This window comes from Sminthopsis crassicaudata, chromosome 6, assembly GCF_048593235.1.
Source record: "Sminthopsis crassicaudata isolate SCR6 chromosome 6, ASM4859323v1, whole genome shotgun sequence".
In the NCBI taxonomy this organism is placed as follows: Eukaryota; Metazoa; Chordata; class Mammalia; order Dasyuromorphia; family Dasyuridae; genus Sminthopsis; species Sminthopsis crassicaudata.
Window position 1 is genome coordinate 41659025 of NC_133622.1, and position 15178 is coordinate 41674202.

General features: G+C 37.8%; 1 protein-coding gene across 5 annotated transcripts in view; it reads right to left on the bottom strand.

Annotated features, from left to right (window-relative positions):
- The window catches only part of AASDH (aminoadipate-semialdehyde dehydrogenase), a 29334-nt gene extending 21598 nt beyond the window's left edge, over positions 1 to 7736 (bottom strand). The window contains exons 1-4 of one of the 5 annotated variants that reach the window (XM_074276151.1): positions 5434 to 7736; positions 4158 to 4337; positions 2980 to 3100; positions 656 to 972 (exon numbers count right to left, since the gene is read on the bottom strand). In XM_074276151.1, the coding sequence (XP_074132252.1) occupies positions 656 to 972; positions 2980 to 3100; positions 4158 to 4318 (599 nt within the window). In that variant the 5' untranslated portion in view covers positions 4319 to 4337; positions 5434 to 7736. Of the gene's footprint in view, positions 1 to 655; positions 973 to 2979; positions 3102 to 4088; positions 5345 to 5433 lie in introns of those variants that run through there. The other 4 variants (XM_074276149.1, XM_074276150.1, XM_074276147.1 and 1 more) reach the window with 4 other exon arrangements.
- Between the last annotated feature and the right edge of the window lie 7442 nt (positions 7737 to 15178).

Below are 15178 nucleotides of genomic sequence, written 5' to 3' on the forward strand. Positions count from 1 at the left end.
TCAGAAAACACTTACTACAAAAGCAACAAGAAATAACACAAACCTAATTTTCTTACCTGAAGCCTTGACAGCAAAACAAAGAACTAACTATATGTAAAAGTATTATGCTTCTGTAATCTCCTTCCAAAGGTCCATTACTATCACTGAAATGATGACTGCCCTTAACTTTCCTCATGTGTAAAATGAGGGGATATCAAATGTACTCAAAAATTCCTCCCAAGTCTCCAAATCTGTAGTTTTGACACATCTCATTCTCTCCACTTACTTGACAAAGTCAGAACAAAGAAAAATGTTATCACTAATATTCTTTTTAAATTAAATATGTGAAAGACTAACCAAGAACAAGAAATGACAGAATTTCCCCTTACTAACATAAACATCATTCAACAATTATATGATTCTCTAAAATTTTCAAAATATCTTTCTTACAATGGCAAGTACTTTATATCTCTTTTATAAGAAAACAGGTTCAGAAATTAAGTGATATGTCCAAGATGACACAGTCAATGTCCACTTACTCCTAAAAGAAGATAAAATAATAGGACAAAAATAATCTCTTTAAGTCTAAAAATCCAGCAACCTGTTTTTTCTTTTTAAATTTCAACAATTTTTCCTTAAAGTACAATTTAAAAGAAAGACATTTTTGTAAACTCACCGAAGATGTTGAATATTTGGTATTATACACGTATGAGGTACTCTAACAATCTTGGGGATTCCTGTAGTTCCTGATGTATGTAGAACATAAGCCAAGCAATGTGGCAATCTGACATCCATGCATTCTTTTTCGTTTTCTTCACTGCCACTCAAAGAATTGATGCAATCCTTCTTTGTTTCCTTTCTATCACTCTCTTTTTTAGTATGTAGAGGCAAGTTCACATCAATCTCATTCCAGTGAAGTTCAAAAAGTGTTAAATCAGTACAGTCTACTGTAATGATATTATTTAACCAAGTTGCGTGAGAAAATTTGAATTTCTACATTAGATGGTCAAAAAAAAAAAATTTAAGTTAAAAAACAAATTTCATCTCTGACATGGGATAGCTTCAGAAACACTATTACAGATATTCTATATTATGTTACATATGTAGATATTATATAAAGCAGTGTTCAAGTAACACTTTTCATACCATATTTTTACAAATTTGCCGAATCAATGAGGAGAAATGCAGTGCAGTAAAAAAGAAAACAAAAAGAAAACAAAACAAAACAAAAAAAACCCCACCAGTCTAGGAGATAGGTAGGATTCCAGTCCAGATATTCTTTTTTCTGTAAAAATCACAGGATTTTAAATACTGATATGAAAGAGACTGTGGGTCATTGGGTCCAATTTGTATTCAACTGAGGCCATGTGGGAGTGACTTTCCAATATCACACAGGTGGCATCAGTACCCAGAACAGAAATAGGTCAGCACCAAGTCCAGGACTATTTTTATCATATCAGGACAAATTCTATCCCCTCTAACTCCCCATATATTTTCATATGGTCCTATGACTGTAGAAATATAATAAAAGTTTGTCCCAGTGCAGACTTACAAACCATCTAAAACCAAACACAAAGGCACTCCCTGACCTGCAGGCAGCCCATAAAACATCTTCATTGCCATTGCTTTAGTCCCCTTTAATCTGCTACAATGTGAACCAAGCTTTGTTTTAATTTTTATAAATTGAAAAAAAAAAGTTCAAAGAAGGGAAAGAGCCAGACCTGACTATGGGGGGGAAGGGGAGGTCGGGACACTTCTTCACTATTACCAGCCCAAGACTTCCCAAGTTCCTGTTATGGCCAGAGACCTCATCGCCCCATAGAACCTCTTCCTTCCTCACTTGTCCAGAGTGTCTGACCCTTCTCCCTTGGCTTGTCTCTGAACATCTCCTTTACTGACTCGCCTTCTAGCCCTGGCAGACACCAAGCTCTTCCTTGCTCTCTCTTCTACTCTCTTACTTGGGAACTCCCAAATCTAGATGCCTGGCTCTAGGACCTCCCCCAAGTCCTAGTTACATACACCTTCCCCACCCCTGCTTAGGGAGTATTATGGGCAGCTAGGTGAAAGAGCTTATGAACTTATGACTTATGAGCTAAGGGGCCACTCTGTAAAACAGGAATAGTCCCAGAAGGGTGACGGTGAAAATTCAAGGGCATCACATAATTTAAATCAGGTTTGAATCATAAAATTGTGAAATGTTAGCATTCACAAGGAAGTTAAGAGTTCACACAGTATAGTTCTGTTTTATAGGTGAGGAAGCCGAGTTTGAAAAATGTAAAGCAATTCGTTCAATTTCATTGTGAACATCAAACAGGTCCTTCTAGACTAATTCAGAAAATTATAACATGGGAAAATTCATTCCAAGTTCTCAAAAACCAACTTTCAGATTAACTTTTAGAACAGAATCCACTCACAAAGTGGGAAATTCCTGTTTAGTCCTCCATTCTATCTTCTACTAGTAAATATAATAGTGAGTATAAAACTGGTTTGTTTGTTTCCAAAATAGATAGCTGTCAATGCTTTGCTGAAAAAAGCATTGGACATACAAAATATTTTAAATCTCCTTTAAGGAAGAGGGAGGGAGAGAATAAGGTAATAATAATAATAATAATAACAGACTGACATGAGCAGATCAGAGGGCACAGTTGAATAGTAATGGGAAATAAAGCAAGTTGAAGACATAATGGAAGACTGGACTCATTCTAGGAATTAACAGAAACACATCACTCTCACTAACCTAAAGTCTAATAGCTATAGTCCCTCTTTTTTTTTTTTTTTTTTTTGAAAACTAAGACAAGATTCCTCAATTTCAAACACCAAGATGAGTATTACATTTTAATAGTAAACCAGTTTAGGTCCCATAAAAATGGAAAGATGTATAATATTTTAAGTCAATTAATGTTTTCATTAAATGTAACACTTGAGGGAAACAAAGTAAACTAGGTGTCCGGTGGAAAAAAAATTCAAACATAAGACAAATGTAATATTTTATGGACTTACATCGACTTGGCTTTTTTCAACAAGGATATACTTGAGGTTACATTTTTTCATAAAATAGGTTGATAGCTCTGGTGGTATATCTGGATCAACAGGACTATATGCAGCAGGAACTTGAAGAATTCTAAGAGGGCAAAAGAAAATCTTTTAAGATGATACAGTTAAGTTCATTTGTGTTACTTTAAAAGCTTTCTAATGGGAAAAAAAAGCTGCCAATGCTTTCTCACTGCTTTGATTATGTATATTAAAAGGTTTGGTTTTTTGTTGTTGACTTAACTGCTTCTCTGACACTTGTGATTAACGTGGAATCTGAAGAGATTTATCCCAGCTACAATACTATTTGTAATCCGTTAACAGTGTCAGAAACATAAACTAACTCAGTGTACATGTACTATGTTTGGGTTCAGGCAAAGTACAATATTAATTTATTAATGTAGCTTTAAATTAGCTCCCTCTGGTGGCTTACCCGCACAATAGAATTTTTCATTTTGCTTTCAGGCTACAACCAAAAGCTTTTCATTAAAAATTTAAAGACTGACACAGATAATTAGTTAAGCATGACTGTCACATTTTCTAAAATAATAAGTGTTTGGAGAGTTGACGTCAGATTTTTTAAAAGCCAGGGTTTAAATTTAATCTCTAACACAATAAATAGCTGAGTGATACACAAATAAGATTATATAAGTGCAGTTTTGCATCAAAATTGGTAAAGAGATTTCCTTATTCAGAGTTCCCTACATCAATAAAATCACGAGCTTGGATTAAAAAAATCACCAAAAACATTTTCATTAAAATGCTTATTTGTTATATGGGTCAAATAAAAACATCCAAATATTTCTCTGTCAGCTATAGCTCCAGCTTTTCGTAAACAAGTTTAAAATCATTACCTATTTATAGGATTGTGTTCTCTAAGGAAATGTTCTACTCAATCTTCTAGAATGAAAATAGCAGTATCTAAGATGACAGCCGTAAACAACAGTAATGCCCACTATATGTTACAGTTAAGAACCTTAAAGATGACTAATAATCTTCATATAATAAATTATAATACATAACAGCTAATTACGAATACAAAGATCGTCACTAAATGGAACCCCTCCAAATAGCATTACCCCAAAATCCAAGCCGGTAAATTTATTCCTGGATAGCAGTAAAGCCCAATTTCACGAGTCCCTTCAAACCTGCACTCGGACTGCAAAAAGCTGGATAATTCTGAGGCAAAATTGACCATCGACTTGTAGGTGTGATAGACGGGCCGTTGTTCATTACATCCATCAAAACATACGGCTATTCGGTCCGGATAAAGGGCAGCAGCTTCGAGCACCAAGCCTTGAAGAGTCATTTTCACAGAAACTTGATTTCTTGAATAGTGAAGAAAAAAATATTTGAGGATGATTTTACATAATTTATACTTAAGAATGTAACTGAGGTAAGCGACTTTTTTCAATTCTTCATCTTTAACAAGTTTGTTTAGCAACTCCACTCTAACTAAAAACTGCTGACAGGATGACCTCCTCTAATTATTCCCCAGCTTGACCTCCCTTTGAGGAAGGCAGCCCCAACTGCTGAGCCTCGGAGCTGCGCGGTATCGCGTCAAAACAATCGCCAGCTCTTACAAGGCTCCGACCGCGTGTTCCCAAAGGGGCTCTCGCTGACCTCCGAGAGGGAGCGCGGGTACGGCCCCGCCGGCCTGGCCCCTCCGGGTTTCCCAGGTGTCAGTGGGGCTGAGGCCGGCCTCAGCGATAACTAAGGACGGGAGAGCCCGAGGGAGGCGGCCTTCCTCCCTGCCCCTGTCCCTCATAAAGGTAGCTAAGTCCGGAATCGGTCCGGAGGGCGGCCGCACGGGTTAAGATCCGGGGAAGGGGGAGTAGAGGTCGCTCTGGCTGCTGGCAGTGCTGCGGCGAGGAGCGGGTCGGAGACAGGGATTAGGGGGACAGACCAAGCCCGCGGCTCTGGGCTTTGGAGGCCTCGAAAGCGGGACTGCAGGATTTTGTATGTTCTCTCTTTTTTCCTTTACTTCTCGGACCTCAAAACCGACGGCCCCTAATAAGACTGGGGGGCCGAGGTGGGGACTACATTGACAGCTCAGGGGCCTCGGTTAGCCTTCGGCCCCTCTAGGCGCAGCTCCGCCACCGTTCTGGAAAGCCTGAAGACCGGCGGGTCTCGAGCGTGGCCCCGTCTCCTCCTCCACGCCCTCTGGCCTTCCCGTTCCGGAATATCATTACTTCAAGTTCCTTCACGTGACGGTACTGGGGGAATTTGTACATTTTAATCCGAGAGCAGGGCCGGACAGCCGGGCCACAGCCCTGGGACTCCACTTCCTACCCACCGCCCTGCACCGCCCTGAAACGGGACTCAGCCCCGCCCTCGGCCCCCACAGTGCTCAGCGCCCGTAGCCGCTAGGAAGCCTAGGAGACGCGAGGCACGTCCGCCATCCGACGCCAAGAGCGTACTCACTTCAACGCCTCGCTCCCCCTCTTTCCTCGGCCGGTGAGTGACGTCAGACTCCGTGACGTCTCGCGGCGACTCCGGAACTGCGTTAAGGGGCGTAGAGCCGGCGCTGCCTAAACCGGAAGCGAGGAACCAAAACACTTGTGTATTTTGGTTTTTCGGGTCCTGTTCAGCGCCTTTGTATTTTAACTGGCAGAAATCCTGGAGTAATTCCCCATTTCCTTCTCCAGCGCATTTTACAGCTGAGGAAACTGAGGCAGGCAGGGTGAGGGCCTACCGGCTCGCAGCACCCCGCTATCGACTGCAAGAGCAGACCGCCTTTAAAGCTTTTTGCCACTTGGTGTTTTTTGCAAATTCTTACATCACGCCTCGTCAGCACTTGGGCACCGCTGGCTAGTAAGATTCCGCTTAGTCGCGGGAGGGACCTTCCTTAACCAGTCTGTCTCAGCTCAGTTCCGGCCCCCTCACCTCTGTCCCCGAACGACGTGAGGCGGCCGTTCCGGAACTGGCTACGGCCATAGGGCAAGCTTAGGCTCGGCAGCCTTGTGTCAGTGACCGGCCCGAAACATCCTAGGACTTGGTGACATCGGCACGTAAATCATTGAAGCTGCCCTGGATGCCCCTAGCATTCGGCGAAGTGGCCCCAGAGCGTTAAGTCACGCCCGGCGCCGCCCTCGCCGCTGGGGGCGGGCTCCCCTCCGCTCCTGGGGAAGCGGAGCCAGGCGTCTAGGCCCGTACTCTGTCCTCTCCGGGATTCAGCCACATCCGGTTCCGCTCTGATTTCGCTAGGATCTCTTGGGTTTTTATGTAACGCACGGGAACGCGGCGGCAGCGGCCCAGCCTGGCTGCTGCCCGATGCCGTCTGCCCCTAGGCGACGTTTTTGGTTTAAACATAAAATATGGACTTGGGGGCTTTTCCGTCCCCACCCCCACCCTCCCTGGTGGAACTTACAAGTGCGTACTAGCCGTTACACACTAGGAGAAATCTAAAAGTGTGAGCCATTCTTCGTTTTGATTTTACGTAGGACCAGAAGTTACTGGTTTGGAATATATAATATGTAACTGAAATGTCTAATCTCCTTCAAAAAGGGGAAATTGTGTCAAGCATGGCCTCCCCCCTCTCGGATCCCATCCCCTTTGAGTAGCTTGTAATTCCCTTGAATGATGGATTTCTGAGCCAATGGTCACACACATTTATACCTGAATTCCAAGCTCGGAATCAAATCAATCCCCAGAGATTTTTACCTCAAAAAGAAAGTTTTACACTTTGGGCCAGATACGGTTATTTCATATTTTGTTGCAATAACAATAAAATGTTACCAGGCCTTCAAATAAAACTTTTTTAAGTCACCCAACACTCCTTTCTTATTGAGTTAAAGTTCAAACATACTGGATTTCCCCAATGAGTGCATACAGGATTGGTTATTAATTGGAAAAACAAAACAAAAACACTGGTTAATAATTTTACATCTTCAGACTAATAGACGTCTTTCAAGATACTATCTATTAATCCCTAAAACAAAAATACATTTTTAAGACTAAGTTCAATATGTAACTTAAAACAAATAATCCAAGTACAATTTCAAAATGTTCACTCATAAATCACATAAATCAGTTCTATACTAACTAAACAAACTTGCATAGTTCTCCCTCCTTATGCATGCAGTGTTTACAAGGAAAGAAGGGACACTATTTTCTCATTAGACCAATTATTATTTTAGAATTTTACAATTTTTTCACAGGACCAACAAGATTTTATGACATTGCCCAAGCAGATGGTCCCAAGGAACCTAATAAGTTTATTAAACAATGAGATTTTACAAGGTTTTTTCCTTTGTTCTATTTTGCACCCAATAAGTATTATTCTCCCCTTTTAAAATATGCCCAGTCTTATATCCCAAGGAAATACTAAAGAGCGGAAAGGGACCTGTATGTGCCAAAATGTTTGTAGCAGCCCTTTTCATAGTGGCCAGAAACTGGAAGATGAATGGATGTCCATCAGTTGGAGAATGGTTGGGTAAATTGTGGTATATGAAGGTTATGGAATATTATTGCTCTGTAAGAAATGACCAGCAGGAGGAATACAGAGAGGCCTGGAGAGACTCACATGAACTGATGCTGAGTGAAATGAGCAGAACCAGAAGATCACTATACACTTCAACAATGATACTGTACGAGGATGTATTCTGATGGAAGTGGATTTCTTCAACATAGAGAAGAGCTAATCCAATTCCAATTGATCAATGATGGACAGAACCAGCTACATCCAGAGAAGGAACACTGGGAAATAAGTGTAAACTGTTATTTTTACCTTCTGAATCCAATTCTTCCTGTGCAATAAGAAATTCAGTTCTACACACATATATTGTATCTAGAATATACTGTAATATAATTAACATGTATAGGACTGCCTGCCATCTGGGGGAGGGGGTTGGGGGAGGAAGGGAAAAAATCTGAATAGAACTAAGTGCAAGGGATAATGTTGTAAAAAATTACCCATGCATATGTACTGTCAAAAAGTTATAATTATAAAATAAAGTAAAAATTAAATTAAAAATAAATAAATTAATTAAATAAAATAAAATATGTCCAGTTAGGAACCTTTCCCAGTAAGATCAGGAGTGAAACAAGGTTGCCCACTATCACCATTACTATTCAATATAGTACTAGAAATGCTAGCCTTGGCAATAAGAGCCGAGAAAGAGATTCAAGGAATTAGAGTAGGAAATGATGAAATCAAACTATCACTCTTTGCAGATGACATGATGGTATACTTAGAGACCCCCAAAGACTCTGCTAAAAAGCTATTAGAAATAATTCAGAATTTTAGCAAAATGGCAGGATACAAAATAAATCCACATAAATCCTCAGCATTTTTCTACATCACCAACAAAATGCAACAGCAAGAGATACAAAGAGAAATTCCATTCCAAACAAATGTCAAGAGTATAAAATATTTGTGAATCCATCTACCAAAGAAAATTCAGGAATTATATGAGCAAAATTACAAAACACTTGCCACAAAAATAAAGTCAGATTTAAATAATTGGAAAGACATCCAGTGCTCGTGGATAGTCCGAGAAAATATAATAAAGATGACAATACTCCCTAAACTAATCTATTTAGTGCTATACCAATCAGACTCCCAAGAAACTATTTTAATGACCTAGAAAAAATAACAAAGTTCATATGGAAGAATAAAAGGTGGAGAATGTCAAGGGATTAAAGAAAAAAAAGTCAGATGAAGGTGGCCTAGCTGTACCTGATCTAAAGCTATATTATAAAGCAGCAGTCAACAAAACCATTTGGTATTGGCTAAGAAATAGACTAGTCAATCAGTGGAACAGATTAGGTTCACAGGAGAAAATAGGGTACGACTATAGCAATTTAGTGTTTGACAAACCCAAAGATCCCAACTTTTGGGATAAGAATTCATTGTTTGAAAAAAACTGTTGGGAAAACTGGAAATTAGTATGGCAGAAATTAGCTATGGACCCACACCTAACACCATATACCAAGATAAGATCAAAATGGGTCCATGATTTAGGCATAAAGAATGAGACCATAAATAGATTAGAGGAACAGAGGATAGTCTACCTCTCAGACCTGCGGAGGAGGAAGGAATTTATGACTAGAGAACTAGAGATCATTATTGATCACAAAATAGAAAATTTTGATTACACCAAATTAAAAAGTTTCTGCACAAACAAAACTAATGCAAACAAGATTAGAAGGGAAGTAACAAATTGGGAAAACATTTTTACAGTTAAAGGTTCTGATAAAGGCCTCATCTTCAAAATATAGAGAGAATTGACTTTAATTTATAAGAAATCAAGCCATTCTCCAATTGATAAATGGTCAAAGGATATGAACAATTTTCAGATGATGAAATTAAAACTATTTCCACTCATATGAAAGAGTGTTCCAAATCACTATTGATCAGAGAAATGCAAATTAAGACAACTCTGAGATACCACTACACACCTGTCAGATTGGCTAAGATGACAGGAACAAATAATGATTAATGTTGGAGGGCATGTGGGAAAACTGGGACACTGATGCATTGTTGGTGGAGTTGTGAAAGAATCCAACCATTCTGGAGAGCAATCTGGAACTATGCCCAACAAGTTATCAAACTGTGCATACCCTTTGACCCAGCAGTGCTACTACTGGGCTTATATCCCAAGGAAATACTAAAGAAGGGAAAGGGACCTGTGTGTACCAAAATGTTTGTGGCAGCTCTTTTTGTAGTGGCTAGAAACTGGAAAATGAGTGGATGCCCATCAGTTGGAGAATGGTTGGGTAAATTATGGTATATGAAGGTTATGGAATATTATTGCTCTGTAAGAAATGACCAACAGGAGGAATACAGAGAGGCTTGGAGAGACTTACATCAACTGATGCTGAGTGAAACGAGCAGAACTAGGACATCACTATACACTTCAACAACAATACTGTATGAAGATGTATTCTGATGGAAGTGGAAATCTTCAACATAAAGAAGATCCAACTCACTTCCAGTTGATCAATGATGGACAGAAACAACTACACCCAGAGACGGAACACTGGGAAGTGAATGTAAACTGTTAGCACTACTGTCTATCTACCCAGGTTACTTATACCTTTGAAATCCAATTCTTAACGTGCAACAAGAATATTGGATTTACACACATATATTGTATCTAGGTTATACTGTAACACATGTAAAGTGTATGGGATTGCCTGTCATCAAGGGGAGGGAGTAGAGGGAGGGAGGGGAAAATTTGGAAAAATGAATACAAGGGATAATATTATTTAAAAAATTACTCATGCATATGTACTATCAAAAATTTATAATTATAAAATTAATTTTAAAAAATATGCCCAGTTAAATACTTGATAGATTTTAACCATTATAATGATGAAAAACATGGATTATAGACCATAATCCCAACCTTCTCTCCCCATCTTCTCAGCAAAGACTAAGTTTGGGGGAAAAAAAAAAAAAAAAAGCCCTAAACTTTAAATGACCTGGCAATCCAAAACCCCTTTTGCATACCTAAAAAAGACCCTAGTCTACTTTTCTGCCAGAACCCTCCTTGATATAAGAATAACAACAGAAATCTCATGCAAGACCTGTCTCCCTGGCCTTGTCCATTAAGTATTTACTTAGCAATAGCTGTAAAGATGTCAGATAAGAAAGCAGGCTAATCTTTTGTCTGATTTCTGTCAACCTAGCTTCCACTAAACCTACAAAACTAGATGTCTTTTTTTATTTACCACCATGCACTCTGGATGTGGTCTCCTATGTGGTCAGTCAACTTTCAGTAAATTCGCTGATTAAAAATTACTATTTCTCAACTTGTCTGTATATCATAGCATAACAATAACAATAGCTTCTAATAAGTTTATCAATAATTTTACAGTATCCAGATTAAAAGTAAAATTTTCCATAAATACAACTGCATTATCCCCTTAACTTTTCTTATTCCATGATTTCAAAAATTCACTATACAACAACTAAAAACACAGTAATATACACAATGTCATATTTAAGACAAAAACCAACTTACCTGTCAGATAACATCAGTTGAATTCAATGCATTTTCAAATCAAGTAACACTAATATTATCACCATCAACATTTTATACTAATCACATATAAAACACAATATAATTACTCAATACGAAGTAATTCAGCTAAATATTACTAGTAATATTAACAGTAGTTAACATTACGTAGTACATACCATGTGCTAGGCAATGCTTTAAGCATTTTACATTACTTCCATCATTTTGATCCTTAGAAAATCCTGGAAGATAGGTACTATGATTTATCTCCTTTGCAAATTAAGAAACTGAGGTAAAAAACTGAGATAAAGGTAAGGAAACTTGCTTATGGTCACACAGTTAACAAATTTCTGAGGTTTGATCAGCTTAATTTCAAATAATAAACTTGAACACAATTATCCCAATAGGAGAACACATCTCACTTAGCCTGAAACAAGAATAAATTCTATCACATCTGGATGCATAAATGATATAAAACAGATTTCACATTAGAGTACTGCCAAAGATTTAGTGACAGTAGTATTCTCAGTAGGATCCACAATGATTATACCTTATATAATAACATACACTTCTATTGGTTCTTCAAATAATTCCATTATGCAAATATATTACGATAGTTACCATATCATAACTATATAACATTTATTTCCTTAAAGAGATCAAAACTTTCCAAAACTTGAAACTCTTGTGTATTTTCAAATCCTATTAAACTTTCCCTCTTTCTTTCTCTATACATTCTTTCAAAATTGCCCCTATCCAGTTTCCTTTGGAATTTTAATACCTCCCTTACCTCCTTATAATTGCTCATTTTTTCATCTTTATTTCCCAATCATACCCCAGGGCATAGAAGTAATCTTGACCCTACCAAGTTCTTTATAATTTGGCACAAAAAAATGTTTTTACATAACCCCAGTTAAGTGCAATATTATTGCCTTCAGAGTTCGTAAGAGCTTACGAACATGATCGTTTCCAAATTTTTTTCCAGTGACCTTGTTCCTACTTTACTTAAACAATTAGTTATTATGCCATTTGCAGAAGAACAAATTTTTTTTTCCAATTTAAGTTTTATATTCTACTTGTTTCCTGACTTAAAAACAAGCTTTTTTCTTTTTTATGGTGAGGGAAACAGGTGCCAGATAAATTTAAATTGCAAATTTTTATCTTATCGGTGAACTAATCTTCCCTCCCCCCACCCCCAGCACTAAAACAATAATTTCTGTTACTCTCCAAGGAAAGTGTTCTTTCCACGTTGTTTCTTTTTCCTTAAAACAAATTCTATAATGTTACCTTCATATTCACTTCAGCATTTATGAAAATATTCAAATGAAATTTTTTAAATTCCCATTTTGAAAATTCAAAATAGAAAAATTACATTTCAGTCTTCAATTTATGACGCCATAAATTTTTGCATACGGAAAAGATTTCTTCATAGCTATTTTTTTTTTAACTTGGCTGGAGTTAAAAAAAAAAAGATCCTTTCTGAAGAAAATGTTTACTCTCTTTCAGCTGATCAGGCCCCAGAAAAACATGTTTTTTCAAAATTAAACTAGCTAGTACAACAAAACAGATATAAGAACACACAAAATCAGTACACACACAAGAAAGCCTTCAGGCCACATTTAGGACATTTCTTGTACATCTTCCGTCAGTTTTGGTGTTTTTAGTTACCTCCTTTTCAATTGGGAATATTTGGTTCAAGTTTCAATATGTCTTCTGAGTTCAATGAAGATCCCTGCCTAAGGGAAAAAAAAAAATTCTCCATGGCTTTAACAATGACTTCCTGTTAGGGGCATCATGAGGCCCATGCCTCAATAACATCCTCCAACTTCAATCAGAAGCATTGCTTGAAGAAAAAAAAAAAAAAAAAGATTTACCAGGTTGCAGTTGATAATTACTGCCAAATAGTCACAGGAAACATTAACAGAACAACATAAGAAACAAGCAGAGATGAAGCTTCCCCAATAACATAAAGGCTTTACTTGACTTGGACAGAGTTGATATGGAGGAGTCTTCCTCTCACAAGGAAGTCTCTTAGCAAAAATGTCCCACTCAGCTCCTAGCTGGCTCACCAGTTCTTGCAACTGAATTTAAAGTAAGCCATGGCAACAAATTAAAGGTTATTTAGCTTCTCAGAAAACCAAAAGATCCTGAACAAGGGCTAATAGATCATTTAAAAGCATTCAAAAATTAGAAGATAGCAAATAGACAGATTTGACAAAGAGGAAATAGCATAAGGGAGAATGAAGTGAAATTATTCCCCAAATAGGCTTAAGTTTAGGCTAGAAGTGATAAGAGCTTAGAATGGGATAGTGATTAAATAAATAGAAACAAATAAGACAGATTAAAGAAATTGCTGAACTAGAAACGATGGCACACTTTGTAAATTATAAGTAGGAGATGAAAAAAAGTGAAGCCAAAAATAATCCTGGGTTTGTGAAGAGACCTGAAAGATCCTTCAAAAATAAGGGAAGTTAAGAAGAAGGGTGACTTTAGAGTATGTAAGGGTATAACCATGATTCAGGTCAATTCCAATAGCCTTGTGATGGACAGAGCCACGGTATTTTCACTTTTGTTGTTTGCTTCCATTTTATTTTCTCATTTTCTTTTGGATCAGATTTTTCTTGTCCATCATAATTGTGGAAATATATATAGAATTGCACATGTTTAACATATTGGACTACTTCCTGTGTAGGGGAGGGGATGGGGAAAAGGGAAGGGAAAAAAATTTGGGACTTGAGGTTTAGCAAAAGCAAATGTTCAAAATTATGATATTTTGAAAATAAAAAGCTTTAATCAAAAAAAAAAAAAAGAAAGAAAAAAGAAAAACCAAATAATGAAAAATAAACCTGCTGTTTTAAAAAAATTATATATATATACAAATAAATCAACTACTAAAGAAAAAAAAACCCTTGTTTTAATTTCCCTTTACATTTACTGAAATATCTTTTACTTGTGGGTTTTTCTAGATAATCATAATGGTTCTATCAGCTAGTCATTTAGTACAGTCTAAAGTATTTTTGGTCTACCAACATATATCACTTCCTATTTTTGTATTTCCTAGTATTCCAATAAATTTTAGGTGTCACATATAACATGCCATGATTTCACCGTTCTCCAATTATTGAAGAAACAGTAGTTTTTACCATTATAAATATCTTTGCGCAGTTCCTTTGTATCATACTTAGAAAATCACTAGGTCAAAGGGTATCACCAGTTTTATGATTCACTGTATCTGCCTTACATCAAATGCCCTCTCTTCTGATAGGCAAAAGCAGACACACTGAGGAACACTTACTTCCCAGGTAGGTAGGACCTTCAGGAAATTACAAAGGCAGCTAGGGGTCACTGCACCTGTAGTCAGGAAGGCCTGAATTCATATCTTACCTTCTTCACTATTTTTATGAGATCCTGGGCAAATCACTTTAACCCGTTTGCCTCAGTTTCCTCAACTATAAAATGGGAATGATAGTCCCCATTTCCCAGCATTGTCATGAGTAGCAAATAAAATCTTATAATGTGTAGGATAGTGCTTGGTGCACTTTTTTGGAGGGATAAGGCAATTTGGGTCAGCTTCCTGTCTCAGTCTACATTTGACCATATACTTTGGTAGTCTCAGCAGGACTCAATTTGATAAGGCTGCACCCATTCAGTGATTAAGGCCAGATAGCAACTGAGGCAAAGTCAAAAACCAGTTAGATAACCCACGGACAGGGCACAAGCTCTGTAACCAAAGGGACCAGCTTGAGAGTGTTGAAAGCCCCCGCAATCTAACATGAAATGACAGCAAGTACTTCTTTGCTCCATTCTAGGCCCAAGTGACTCCATCACTACCAGCTCTCTCAGATAGAGATGGGCAGGCTGAATTACTAGTTTGACCAAGAGGCTTTTCTCATTCATTTCAGATTTCCTCCTAGATCGTTAGGCCACCTAGTCTTATGTCACTGTGGACCTCACAGAAGGAGTGCACTAATATGCCAAAGCTTGATGCAAGTATAATAACATCTATCCATCCATACTGACAGGGTAAAGGAAGGGAGTCCAGTATTGGACAAGAGAGGGGTGTATCGGTATTTTAGAAAACCACAAAGCTCCTAAATTTCATCAAACTTCTTCCCGACCCACTTAGCTACATGGGTATATGCAAAAATTGGATTTAAAACTGTTAAGATTCTTACAAGGTGCTAAGTCACTGGAATGGATAA